We start from the raw sequence: 12,990 nt of genomic DNA on the forward strand, positions 1-12,990 counted from the left end.
AAGACTCCAGAGTCACCATTCATTGAAGCAAGAACATCAGTACCTGCTAGTGACAATGATGACATCCTCCGAAATGTTGGCCATCTCTTTGATGGTAAGGTAACACATTCTCCTTAATGTTTGCTGTGGAAAGGGCAAGATAACCGTAAGTGTCACCCCCCAGGAAGTTAACCATGGGAACACCAACTTTCATCAAAGGTATGAGGATACCCAGCTCTACCTCTCGTTTAAATCAGAACCAGTGAAGGTGGTGAATGTCCTGTGTGAGTGCCTGGAGGTGGTTGGAGGATGGATGGCAGCTAACAGATTGAGGTTGAACCCTGACAAGAAAGAAGTACTGTTTCTGGGGGACAGAGGGCAGGTGGGTGGGAGGGACTCTCTGGTCCTGAATAGGGTAACTGTCCCTGAAGGACCAGTTTGGTGGGCATTTTGGACTCACAGCTGTCCATGGAGGTGCAGGTTAATTCTGTGTCAAGGGCAGCTGTCTACCAGCTCCATCTGGTATGCAGGCTGTGATCCTGGCCTGTTTGCGCACTGTCTCACCAGAGTGGTTTATGTCCTGGTTATCTCCTGTTTGGACTACTGCAATGTGTTCTATGTGGAGCTACCTTTGAAGGTGACTCGGAAACTATAGCTAATCCAGAAAGCGGCAGCTAGACTGGTGACTGGGAGTGGCCACCGAGATCACATAACACTGGTCCCAAAGGATCTACATTGGATCCCAGCACAAGAAAAAAGAAGCAAATTCCCACCACCACCTAATCTATACTGCTGCCTTTTACATTTTTCTGCAAAATTCAGAAATGTTCTGTCATGAAGCTGCTTTGCATCCCACAAAAGATTTTTTTTTTAATCCTCCATAGCCCATCATGCAACCAGAGACACAGGCAGAGGGGAAACCCCTTTCCTGGAGCATTGGGAACTTACATCATTTGACTGAAACAATCTTGTCATTGCAAAGAAGGCCTCTGTGGCTTCTGTTGTTCCAAAATGTTCACCCTAGAGAGAGGCGAATTAATATGTGACAAAAATTAAGCCAGCATATATGAAAAGCTGACCATGTTCCAATAAGACCTGCTTTTAGCTCCAGAGATCACTTTCAGCCATGCTCATCATAGGTGATCCCAGGACGACCTAATGCCTGCCTCTTGAGTGGGATTCTGCAGGGAAGCCCCAGCCTTGACCCATTAGCCTTTCCGAACTCTTCTTAATTAGCAAGTTTGTTTTATAAACTGTGCAGTTTTATGTGTGATATACAGTGCTGTTTTCTCTTTACCTAGTTTTTAGGAAATGATTAATGTTCTGGTTTGTATTTGTTCTTGTTCTCATGTGAACTGCTTAAGAGAGCATTACTATATCAAGTGTTAAAGGTAAAGGGACCCCTGACAGTTAGGTCTTTCATTCGGGAGCTTCAAAAGCTTTCTTCTGCCTGAACGTCACAGCGACCGATGCCAACAGACATTGGCACACTTAGGGATCCGCAGAGTTTGCGCAGCTTGGGTAACAGACCTCAGCAACTCAGCATTTTGCCAAATATACTTTATTTACATATAAACACATATGGAGCACTGCAACATGGCTCCCTCTCTCTCTAGCATCAGACAGCAAAGAGAAAGAACAAAGGACAATAGTCCCATTTCACGGAACACAGTAACACAAACATCCTGTCTCCGTCACTTCCCACTCTGTGGAGTCAAAACATACGACGTCATGTGACAGACAAAAATCCCATGACTGCAATCATGGAGCAGGAATTCTAACAGTTTCCTCATTAACCAAAGGCTGCAACTCAATTGCACAAAAGCAGCTGCACTTACCTGGTTCAGCAAGTAAAGGATCTTGGTAAGTATATGCAGGCATCTTCTTGGATTTATGGGGGTCTCGTTAAAGATACGCGCCTATGCAAAAGGAACGGGAATTGTGCAGTCAACAAAGACGGATATTAGGAATTTTCATTCTGAAGTTTCCTAAAATTCCTTTTCAACAAAATGGGGGGTGGGAACCAATATGCAGCAAAGACCTCTGGCTGCACAAAATAACTTCTCCCTCTTTTCCTTTACCTGAATCTGTTCTGGGGGGGTTCCCCCAATCTTCTGGAGCAGATTTGGTGCAAGAGGAGAGGGAAGGGAAATTGCACAAAGATAAACCCTTGTACTAATGGTATTATTTTGTTGGATACAACCCACTATTTCCTTCTGGCTCTAATCACAGATAAACCCAGAAAGCTTCACTTGGCAAGGTCTTGCTTCTACTTTTGGGAAGAGCCCTCAGAGCATCTCTACTCAGCAGCCAATGCAAGGTTATAACCCAAGACCCAAAGTCTCCACACACAAGGGTATCTTTTTATATTAAGGATGCAGTTTCTAGAGTCTCCAAGAAAGGGGAGGTTCCTTGCACCACACATCACTTATCCCTGTTCCAAGATATTTTAGAAACTATGCAGACAGGCAACACCCCAATTGTATAGAGATGCCCAAGGTGCAATAAGACAAGGCTAGGCTCTCTGACACCCATATAGCACCCCTATGGCTGATGATCCCATGGCATACCCGATGTTGTGGTTCACATGTCCAAGCCCAAGATTCATGTAAATTAGTTCACACTGAACAGATCTGCCCTCTTATCCATCCCATGTACCCATTTCTCCAGCTCAGGCTGCCATCTTTCTTTAAGGAAACATGGTGGTTGGGGTTGAGACGCCAGCTGCTTCCAGACACACCAAAGGTGCACCCACATCTTTGGTAGCCACAAAAAGGGAAGTTGCAGAGACTCAGTGGACCTACAGTGCCCCCCCCCAAAGAATCAGAGCCCTAGAGAGCCACACACTCTAGCCTGCAAATCCCAAACTTGATTTCAAAAAAGAGAGATCTTATAGGGAAGGGTTTCCCAAACGTGGATCTCCAGCTGTTTTTGGACCTGTTTCCCATCATCCCTAGCTAGCAGGACCAGTGTTCAGGGATGATAGGAACTGTAGTTCAAAAACAGCTGGAGACCCAAGTTTGGGAAATCCAGGAATGGGGGGTGTATAGAAAGGTGTAGTCGTACCTCCTGGAGGACAGAACTCTTTTCCAAATGCTGGAAGGGGTTGGAGCCGCTACCTGAAAAACAAAACACAATGTTGGAAGGGGACAGATGCTAGCCACAAAATACCTTGATGACAATTCTATACGTCGTTTTTAAACTGTGTTTGGAGGAACTCGGGGCTTCCCTAGAAACTTACCTTCCTGAGAAGGTGAGTAATAATGGACGAGTATCCCCAAAAGATACTTTGCCTCATCACAAGTGATCTTTCTCTGAACTGTACAACTCCACAGGAGTGTTGAGGGAAGAAGCCAATGGTGCAGAACCTGTTGCCCTGATATTGTAGGACTCCAACTCCGATAAGCCCCAGCCAGTGTGGTGTAGTGGTTAAGAGCGGTAGTTTCGTAATCTGGGGAACCGGGTTCGTGTCTCCGCTCCTCCACATGCAGCTGCTGGGTGACCTTGGGCCAGTCACACTTCTCTGAAGTCTCTCAGCCCCACTCACCTCACAGAGTGTTTGTTGTGGGGGAGGAAGGGAAAGGAGAATGTTAGCCGCTTTGAGACTCCTGAAGGGGAGTGAAAGGCGGGATATCAAATCCAAACTCTTCTTCTTCTTCTTCTTCTTCTTCTTCTTCTTCTACTATTACTGTATTGGCCTGAATACAAGCCTCACTTTTCCCCCAAATTCTGACCGTGAAAAGTTAAAAGTTAATATTTGCGACCTTACGGTATGCAGCTAGGAGCGTGGGGCAAAAAATGCCAGGAGCACGTAGTACCCTGTCATCTTCCCTATGACCGGAAAAGGAAAAAGTGAGGAAGGGGAAAGGCCTCTGGCTCCCCCCCCCCAGTATGCAGCCAGGAGCAGCGAGGTTCCAATACTTTGTCCATCTCATGAGAAGAGAAGACTCCCTGGAAAAGACCCTGATGCTGGAGAAGATGGAGGGCACAAGGAGAAGGGGATGACGGAGGACGAGATGGTGGGACAATGTTCTCAAAGCTACCAGCATGAGTTTGACCAAACTGCGGGAGGCAGTGGAAGACAGGGGGGCCTGGCGTGTTCTGGTCCAGGGGGTCATGAAAAGTCGGACACGACTAAACAACAACAATAACATATTCAGGTATTTTTTCTCTCCCCCCCCCATCAATTTTAAAGGTGCGGCTTATATTCAGGTGCAGCTTATATTTGGCATTACTTCCACAATTCATTACCTGTCCTTCATCCTACATTCCCAGGGTGGGTTACAACAATTCAACCACAATGCTAAAAACAGTTTAAAGCAACTTAGTGCATGGCCAGTGGCAAGGGATGGTGGGAGTTGTAGTCCAGCAACGAAAAAGCAAGTATGGTGTGCAAGGAACGTGAGAAGAGCCCTGCAGCTGGATGAGGCCCAAGGCTCAACTCAAGACCAGCATCCTGTCCTCACTCTGGCCAGCCAAGATGGCACTTTCGAGAAGCCCACACAAGTAGGGCCTGAGTGCCACAGTATTTTCCCACCTGTGATTTCCAACAACAGGTTTCATTCAGAAGCACGCTGAGCCCGACAGGGAAAGCCGAGAATAACTGCCTCCTTACCTGCCATGGCTTATTTATTTATTTCATGAAATTTACACTTCGCTTGAGGGTAAAAGAAAAACCTCAAAGCGGTTTACAAAAGGTAAAACAGTAAAACTAAGAAAGGTTCACAATTCTACTAAAACAGATTAAAATTACCTGAATTTTCTAAGCATCTGAGTAGGCTTGTCTAAACAGGCATGTTTTTAGCAGGAGCTGATAAGAGTAGAGTGAAGGCACCTGCCTGAGTGCAAAATGCAGGGATTGCCAAAGTGTGGGCAACTGCCACACTAAACTTATAAGAAACTGCTGCTTTCCGCCTCCCTGGAAGTTACAAATTTCTCTTGTACCTTATTTCTTTGACAGATTTACAGATTTTTTTTTTGCAAGGAAGTGAACTATGCTGTAATTCTTTCCATCCTTTCCCCCTTCTCTTCAAACTCCTGAATGCAAATTGTCAGCTAATGTAAATGGGAAACTCTATTCCCCCCTCCCTGTTTCCGTGTTCCTTTTTTCTTAAGTTACATATGTTTGCTTGTACGGTATACCTATTTAATAAATAAGTCTGGGAAGTAAGGTTTATGAAAATGAGGCTTGAAATTATACATGTTTATATGTTTTGTTTGTTTATGTATTGTGTCTTGTTTTGTTTTTAAATCTGTGTTGAAAAAACCAATAAAAAATTATATATATATTTTTAAAAAAAATATGCAGGCCATTAAGAGCACCCCCCCAACGGTCTCTGATTTACAGAATCACAGATTTTTAGAGTTGGATGATTTTAACGTTTCCAATATTGTTTGTTAACTGCTGTGATACATCTTTACGGACACAGAGGTGGCAAAATTAAACAAACAACAATAATTTATTACTATTATTTTATTATTATTTTAAAAATAGCTGCTTATGCGTTAGGCTTGGAGCACTGGGAGACTGTTACTTGTTTTATTTAAATAACTATTTACATAGCAGACATTGTGCGGGGTTCACAGTACAAAAACCACAAAAAGGCACAATGTAATGGCAAACCTCTCATGCAGCCCCTGCTCGGGTGACCATTGGGCAAGGCTGGCTGCAAACCGCTGTGATATAATATACAGCGGTATCTTGGTTCTCAAACGCTTTGGTTCTCAAACACCAGAAAACTCGGAAGTAAGTGTTCCGGTTTTCGAACGTTTTTCGGAAGCCGAACGTCTGACGCGGCTGTCGACTATTGTTTCTGGGGCGCCTGCACCAATCAGAAGCTGTGCCTTGGTTTTCGAACATTTCGGAAGTCAAATGGACTTCCGGAACAGATGAAGTTTGGCACTTTTGTTTTTGATATTTATTTTGCGTTTTTGTTTCTGAGGCTTTTTCGGTTAATTTCTTTTTGGGACTGTGTGGAACCCAGTTCAGCTACTGATTGATTGATTGATCGTGTGACTGCGGAAATGGATACAGGCCTCCCATCCAAACAATGACTATCATCCGTGCAGGTAAGAAAATAATAATAATTTTAATTTTTATCACCTACAATACTTTCTTATTTATTTTATAGTGCAGTACATTGATTATTGCTTTCATTTTATGGATCAATGATCTCATTACATAGTAAATTTCATGTTAAATGGGGTTGAAGGAACCTCCATCGTTCTGCCCGGACACTGAGGTCCAACGCCCAGGGCCTTCTGGCAGTTCCCTCGCTGCGAAAAGCCAAGTTACAGGGAACCAGGCAGAGGGCCTTCTCGGTGGTGGCACCTGCCCTGTGGAACGCCCTCCCACCAGATGCCAAAGAGAACTACCACCAGACTTTTAGAAGACATCTGAAGGCAGCCCTGCTTATGGAAGCTTTTAATGTTTAATAGACTATTGTATTTTAATATTCTGTTGAAAGCCACCCAGAATGGCTGGGGAAACCCAGCCAGAAGGGCAGGCTATAATTAATATATTATTAATTACAGTGGTACCTCGGGTTACATATGTTTCAGGTTACATTCGCTTCAGGTTACAGACTCCGCTAACCCAGAAATAGTGCTTCAAGTTAAGAACTTTGCTTCAGGATGAGAACAGAAATCGTGCTCCGGCGGCGCGGCAGTAGCAGGAGGCCCCATTAGCTAAAGTGGTGCTTCAGGTTAAGAACAGTTTCAGGTTAAGAACGGACCTCCAGAATGAATTAAGTACTTAACCTGAGGTGCCACTGTATAATAATTAATATTTAATTATATAATTAATATATTATTATTATTATTATTATTATTATTATTATTATTATTCTATTGGAAGTTGCCCAGAGTGGCTCGGAAAACCCAGCCAGATGGGTGGGGTATAAATAATAATTTATTATTGTTGTTGTTGTTTTTAAAAGTCTGATTTTCATTTTGCATTACTTTCTGCTGGAAAGCGCGCCTTAGTTTTGAAACGCTTTGGTTTTGGAACAGACTTCCGGAACGGACTACGTTTGAGAACCAAGGTACCACTGTAATAAACATATAATAATTTATTATTTATACCCTACCCATCTGGCTGGGTTTGCAACTCTCTGCTGGTGTATTGATAACTATTATTATTATTAACCATTATTATTATTTATTTGTACCCCGCCCATCAGGCTGAGTTTCCCCAACCACTCTGGCCAGCTTCCACAAAGACCAAAATGACACTAAGATGTCACACATGAAAAACCTCCCTGAACAGGAAACAAACACTTAAAATCAATAAAACCATTGCTATTTTGTTGTTGTTATTATTATTGGAAGAAATAGCCGCTTGTGTATTAGACACGGGACCGGGAGACCATTATTTGTTCTGTTTTAAATAACTTTCCATCCAAGCCCGTCAAAGGTTGGATTTGTGAAGAATTAAGTTTGTTGTTATTGTTTATCTGTTTATTGTCCCCCCCCCTTTTTTCTGTTTTTGTGTATCATTTTGCTTTGTGGTTTGTGTTATCACTGTGGAAAAGCTAATAAAAAAAATATGAAAACAGAAAGACCAAAATGACACTAAGATGTCACACATTCAAAACTTCCCTGAACAGGAAAAAAACACATAAAATCAATAAAACCATTGTTATTTTGTTGTTGTTGTTATTATTGTTGTTGGAAGAAATAGCCGGGGAGACCATTATTTGTCGGTGGAAGAAGATTGGAAGAAATTTAAAAACTATCTACAGAAATATTGTAAAATTAATGAACGTTAAAATGATGTTGGATTGAAAGGAAATGGCTTTAGCAACCAAGCTAAAAAGAATATGTAAAAATGGATTGATAATCAGATGAAGATACGAAGTTTTAATATGTTAAGATATAGAATTAAGATAAAAACAAAGAGGGGAAGGATTTGCTGAATTAACTATGTGAACTGGAATACAAAAAAGGGAGGTGTGAGGAGGTCAGGAAACAAGCAATTGAAATATAAGACACGAAAAGATTGATTTGTTTTTAATTGCTTTTTTCCGATTTTCCATGCATTTTGTATTTTTCTCTGTATTTTTGTATCTTTTTTCCTTTTTTATTTTTCTTTTTTTATTCGGTAACTTTCTTTTGTCTGTAAAACTTCAATAAATATCTTTTAAAAAATAATAATAATAACTTTCCACAGGGCGGCCTAGTGGCAAAAATTCCCCTCAGGTCCCCTCACCTACCTCGCGGGGTTGTTGTGAGGAGAAAATGGGGCGCGGGGGGAACCATAGGCGCCACCTCGGAGGGGGGTACCAGGGGGAAAACCTGCAAAGGCCGCAGGCTGCCCACCGCTGAGAAAGGCCTTTGGTACGATCCAGAAGGGCCTCTTCGCACTACCATCTCCACCCCCCTTTCCCTCGTCCTGAAGTGGTAGCGCCCGCCCCCCCTTTAAACCGTTTTAAACCGTCCCCAGCCAGTGGGCGGGGCAAGCGCCCTCCGGCGCCGCTACGGGGCTTTCGGCCCACCTGCGGAAGGGGCAGCCCACCCTGCCTAGCAACGGGGCCTAGCTGGAGGCTCGGCGCCTGACCACCCTTCACCGGGGCTCTCTTACCCGACTCCTCATCCTTCTTGTCGAACTTCTTGATCATGGCGGCGGCGGCGGCCGGGTAAGCTGCTCTCCTCCCGCTTTACCTCAGCCTACACGCTCGCGGCCCGGGGGAGGAAGTCCCGCCCGCCAGGCCTACTTCTCTGGGCCGCCATTGGCTGGTGGGGCCGCCCGTCAAGGGCGGGCGGGGCCACGCCCACTCTTCTCCCTCAGACAGCTGACGGGCGACGCCGACCGTCGAGAGGAGGAAGTACGGGTCCTCATTTGCATAGGGCACGCCCAGCTGTACCCACGCCCCCTTGTACAGCTGATGGGAGGGGGAGCGAGCGAGCGAGCAGCGCGCTGCTTAAAGAGACAGCGGCCCTAATAGGAGGGAAGGGGCTTTTTCCCGCTGCAGGTGGGATTTTAATTGTGGGTTGACGTCATACCCTCCAACCACTAGGGAATATGAAACCCTTTGGCTTCCAGTAGCTCTTTACTTTTGCCAACATACTTTTGCCGTATAGTTAATTTTCCCAGTAGTGATGTATGGAAGGGAGAGCTGGACCATAAAGAAGGCTGATGGCCGGAGAATGGATGCTTTTGAATTCTGGTGCTGGAGAAGACTCTTGAGAGTCCCATGGACTGCAAGAAGACCAAACCTCTCCATTCTGAAGGAAATCAGCCCTGAGTGCTCACTGGAAGGACAGATCCTGAAGCTGAGGCTCCAAGACTTTGGCCACCTCATGAGAAGAGAAGACTCCCTGGAAAAGACCCTGATGTTTGGAAAGATGGAGGGCACAAGGAGAAGGGGACGACAGAGGACGAGATGGTGGGACAGTGTTCTTGAAGCTACCAGCATGAGTTTGACTAAACTGCGGGAGGCAGTGGAAGACAGGAGGGCCTGGCGTGCTTTGGTCCAGGGGGTCACAAAGAGTCAGACACGGAGCAATGGATCCAAACTACAAGAAAGAAGATTCCACCTAAACATTAGGAAGAACTTCCTGACAGTAAGAGCTGTTCGACAGTGGAATTTGCTGCCAAGGAGTGTGGTGGAGTCTCCTTCTTTGGAGGTCTTTAAGCAGAGGCTTGACAACCATATGTCAGGAGTGCTCTGATGGTGTTTCCTGCTTGGCAGGGGGTTGGACTCGATGGCCCTGGTGGTCTCTTCCAATTCTATGATTCTATTCTATGATTCTACGAAGAGTCGGACACGACTAAACAACAACAAGCTCTTTACTTAAAGCTTTGCTCATAAGGCTTGTTCCTTTTTTTTTACGTTCAATTTCGGCTTACAGCTGGAGACAGACCTTGTGGGGCTGCTGTTTTTAAAAAACAATTGAAAGCAATATATTCGTGTTTCAATGATTAGTCATGACCAGGCACAGGCAAACTCAGCCCTCCAGATGTTTTGGGACTACAACTCCCATCATCTCTAGCAAACAGGATCAGTGGTCAGGGATGATGGTAGTTGTAGTCCCAAAACATCTGGAGCATAGCTGTCAACTTTTTCCTTTTTTTAAGGGAAATTCCCTTATTCCAAATAGGATTCCTCGCAAGAAAAGGGAAAAGTTGACAGCTATGATCTGGAGGGCTGAGTTTCCCTATGCCTGATCATGACTGTTTCTTCAGCCAAACCCTCTTCCACTCAGTCTGAAATCTGATCTCAACAGAAGCTCACTGGGTTCATATCTGCAGCTGCAGACTTTGTGGCTTTAATAATAATAATAATAATTTATTTATATCCCACCCATCTGGCAAGATCTGCCATGTGGTACCCACAGGTATGCATCTGCCCAAAAAAGATCTTCAGCAGCCCCCGGGGATCCCCACCTCTTTCTGAAATTAGACTCAAAATAAGCATTTAGATTTCTCAGACCTGGGAGCCACTTTTAACTCAAGTGCTCATTTGGGGACTTATTTCTTTCTCTATCTCTTTCTCTCACACTCTCCCCCCTATAGATGACAGTAGCAGTGCAGCTGTGACTCCCCTTAGACCACAGCACAGTACTGAGTCCTGACCCGCAAAGTTCAGGGGCAGGGAACCTTTTCTGTTCTCCATGGGCCAAATTTGACAGGTGAACAGGACCACCACGTGACATCATTTTGCCTTAACATAATTGATCGGTGGGACCTGTCCTTTGCTTGAGCCATGTTAAAATGTGTGTTGGGGGAGAATAGATGTTTCAGAGTTGGAGACAAAAGCAATTGAATAGGTTGCAGTGTGTGCTTAGGTGTCGTGACCATAGGTTTGCTTGTAAATGTGCTCACAACCCTAAAAGTGTTGGTGACTCCTGCTTTTCATACCATGTCAGCTTTCTTCCTGCCTCTCTCTGCATAACAGGCAGGCTACTGCAGAGTTTTAAAGAGCTCACAATTTTACTAGCTGTTTTAGGAACGTTTTGGTTGGTTATCCCTGATCAAGACACCTGTGGATTTTAGCAATTGGACACAATTTACACAATTGACAGCAGAATAGAATGAACACACTGTGTGAAGACTAGGGAATAAGTCCCACGAGGAATTATACTAAAGCGAGTGTACGTAGGGATTCCTTTGGAACCTTTGGGATTTACATTTCCCCCCTGAAACTAGATTTCCCATAGCCCATCACTGCATTGTAATGCGAGTTGCATACCAAAAACTTTAATAAGGAAATATTTGCTAAAATTCGCCGATGAATGCATGCATGGGAATAGAACATCATTTTGTACACAGCATAAGACCAAACCTACTATTTGTTGTTGTTGTTGTTTAGTCGTTTAGTCGTGTCCGACTCTTCGTGACCACCTGGACCAGAGCACGCCAGGCACTCCTGTCTTCCACTGCCTCCCGCAGTTTGGTCAAACTCATGCTGATACCTTCGAGAACACTGTCCAACCATCTTCTCCTCTGTTGTCCCCTTCTCCTTGTGCCCTCCATCTTTCCCAACATCAGGGTCTTTTCCAGGGAGTCTTCTCTTCAGCTTGCCATAAATGTTCAGCAGTATAATTTACCCCACGTAAAATGTTTCATCGGCCTAATACGTTACAGTTTTTATTCCTGAATTGGCCAGGGAAAAAGCATAAGATGGGTGGTAACCAACTCCTTTCCCCTACTGCAAAAGGTAAAGGGACCCCTAACAGTTAAGTCTAGTCGTGAACGGCTCTGGGGTTTCGGTGCTCATCTCGCTTCACAGGCCGAGGGAGCTGGTGTTTGTCTGCAGACAATTTTTCGGGGTCATGTGGCCAGCATGACTAAGCTGCTTCTGGTGAAGCCAGAGCAACACACGGAAATACCATTTACATTCCCGCTGGAGTGGTACCTATTTATCTACTTGCACTGCGTGCTTTTGAACTGCTAGGTTGACAGGAGCTAGGACTGAACAACGGAAGCTCACCCCGTCGCTGGGATTCGAACCACCGACCTTCCGATCGGCAAGCCCTAGGCTCAGTGGTTTAGACCACAGCGCCACCCGCGTCCTTCCCCTACTGAGAATCACCTAAATTCATTATTTCCCCTGCATACATCAAGATTTAGGAACAAAAGAATGTCTTCCAGAAACCTTTCCCTAATAATTGCACCTTTAATAATGTAGAGTATAAAAAGCTTGTATGCACAGTACTCCCTCTTCCCTTAAGACCCCTCTCCAGATAAATTGCAGCTAACAAGGATTTTTGGCACACCTCCCATCTAGAGACACTGAATACATTGCTTGAAAGGCATAATTATTCTAGGTTAAGTGATAGAGGGCAAGTGCTTTTCTTAAAGCGTGAAGATATGTCTTGCGGGGCCAGGCAGAGATCCAGTACTGTACTCTTTCCAAGAATCCCAGTAATTGCCATGGAAAACTGACCAATGGTCTGTCTCCTCTTGTCACAATTGAGAGTTCCTGCCATCAAGCCCATCTAAACGAAAACAGTGCTACAAACGGCTAGAAAAAGCCAAGCCCCAAAGGTCATGTTTTTAGAAGGTTTCCATTGAAATGAAAAATTAACAAATTCTAGGCACCCTTACTAAGCAGTAAATCCCATTGAACACAGTGGGATTTACAGGTTAACCTGCTTGGTAAACCTCTTGCACGGTCTGCACCAAGTGCATTTGTGTGGTTTTTTTAAAGAGAAATGGCTTTTGAGTAAGGTAAAGGTAAAGGGACCTCTGACCATTAGGTCTAGTCACGGACGTCTCTGGGATTGTGGCGCTTATCTCACTTTACTGGCCGAGGGAGGCGGCGTACAGCTTCCGGGTCATGTGGCCAGCATGACTAAGCCGCTTCTGGCGAACCAGAGCAGCACACGGAAACGCCGTTTACCTTCCCGCCAGAGTGGTACCTATTTATCTACTTGCACTTTGACGTGCTTTTGAACTGCTAGGTTGGCGACTCACCCCGTCGCAGAGATTCGAACCGCCGAACTTCTGATCAGCAAGTCCTAGGCTCTGTGGTTTAACCCAAAGTGCCACCCGCATAGGGTAGTGAC

General features: G+C 44.8%; 1 protein-coding gene across 2 annotated transcripts in view; it reads right to left on the reverse strand.

The window, feature by feature from the left end:
• Window positions 1–8,819, reverse strand: part of COPG2 (COPI coat complex subunit gamma 2) — a 37,121-nt gene extending 28,302 nt beyond the window's left edge. Inside the window, exons 1-5 of one of the 2 annotated variants that reach the window (XM_083700136.1) lie at window positions 8,561–8,819; window positions 3,046–3,098; window positions 1,818–1,898; window positions 928–999; window positions 44–123 (exon numbers count right to left, since the gene is read on the reverse strand). In XM_083700136.1, coding sequence (XP_083556262.1) covers window positions 44–123; window positions 928–999; window positions 1,818–1,898; window positions 3,046–3,098; window positions 8,561–8,597 — 323 coding nt within the window. In that variant the 5' untranslated portion in view covers window positions 8,598–8,819. Of the gene's footprint in view, window positions 1–43; window positions 124–927; window positions 1,000–1,817; window positions 1,899–3,045; window positions 3,099–8,188; window positions 8,395–8,560 lie in introns of those variants that run through there. The other variant, XM_083700135.1, reaches the window with a different exon arrangement.
• Window positions 8,820–12,990: the final 4,171 nt, after the last annotated feature.

Source organism: Podarcis gaigeae (genome assembly GCF_964106915.1).
Source record: "Podarcis gaigeae genome assembly, chromosome: 10".
In the NCBI taxonomy this organism is placed as follows: domain Eukaryota; kingdom Metazoa; phylum Chordata; class Lepidosauria; order Squamata; family Lacertidae; genus Podarcis; species Podarcis gaigeae.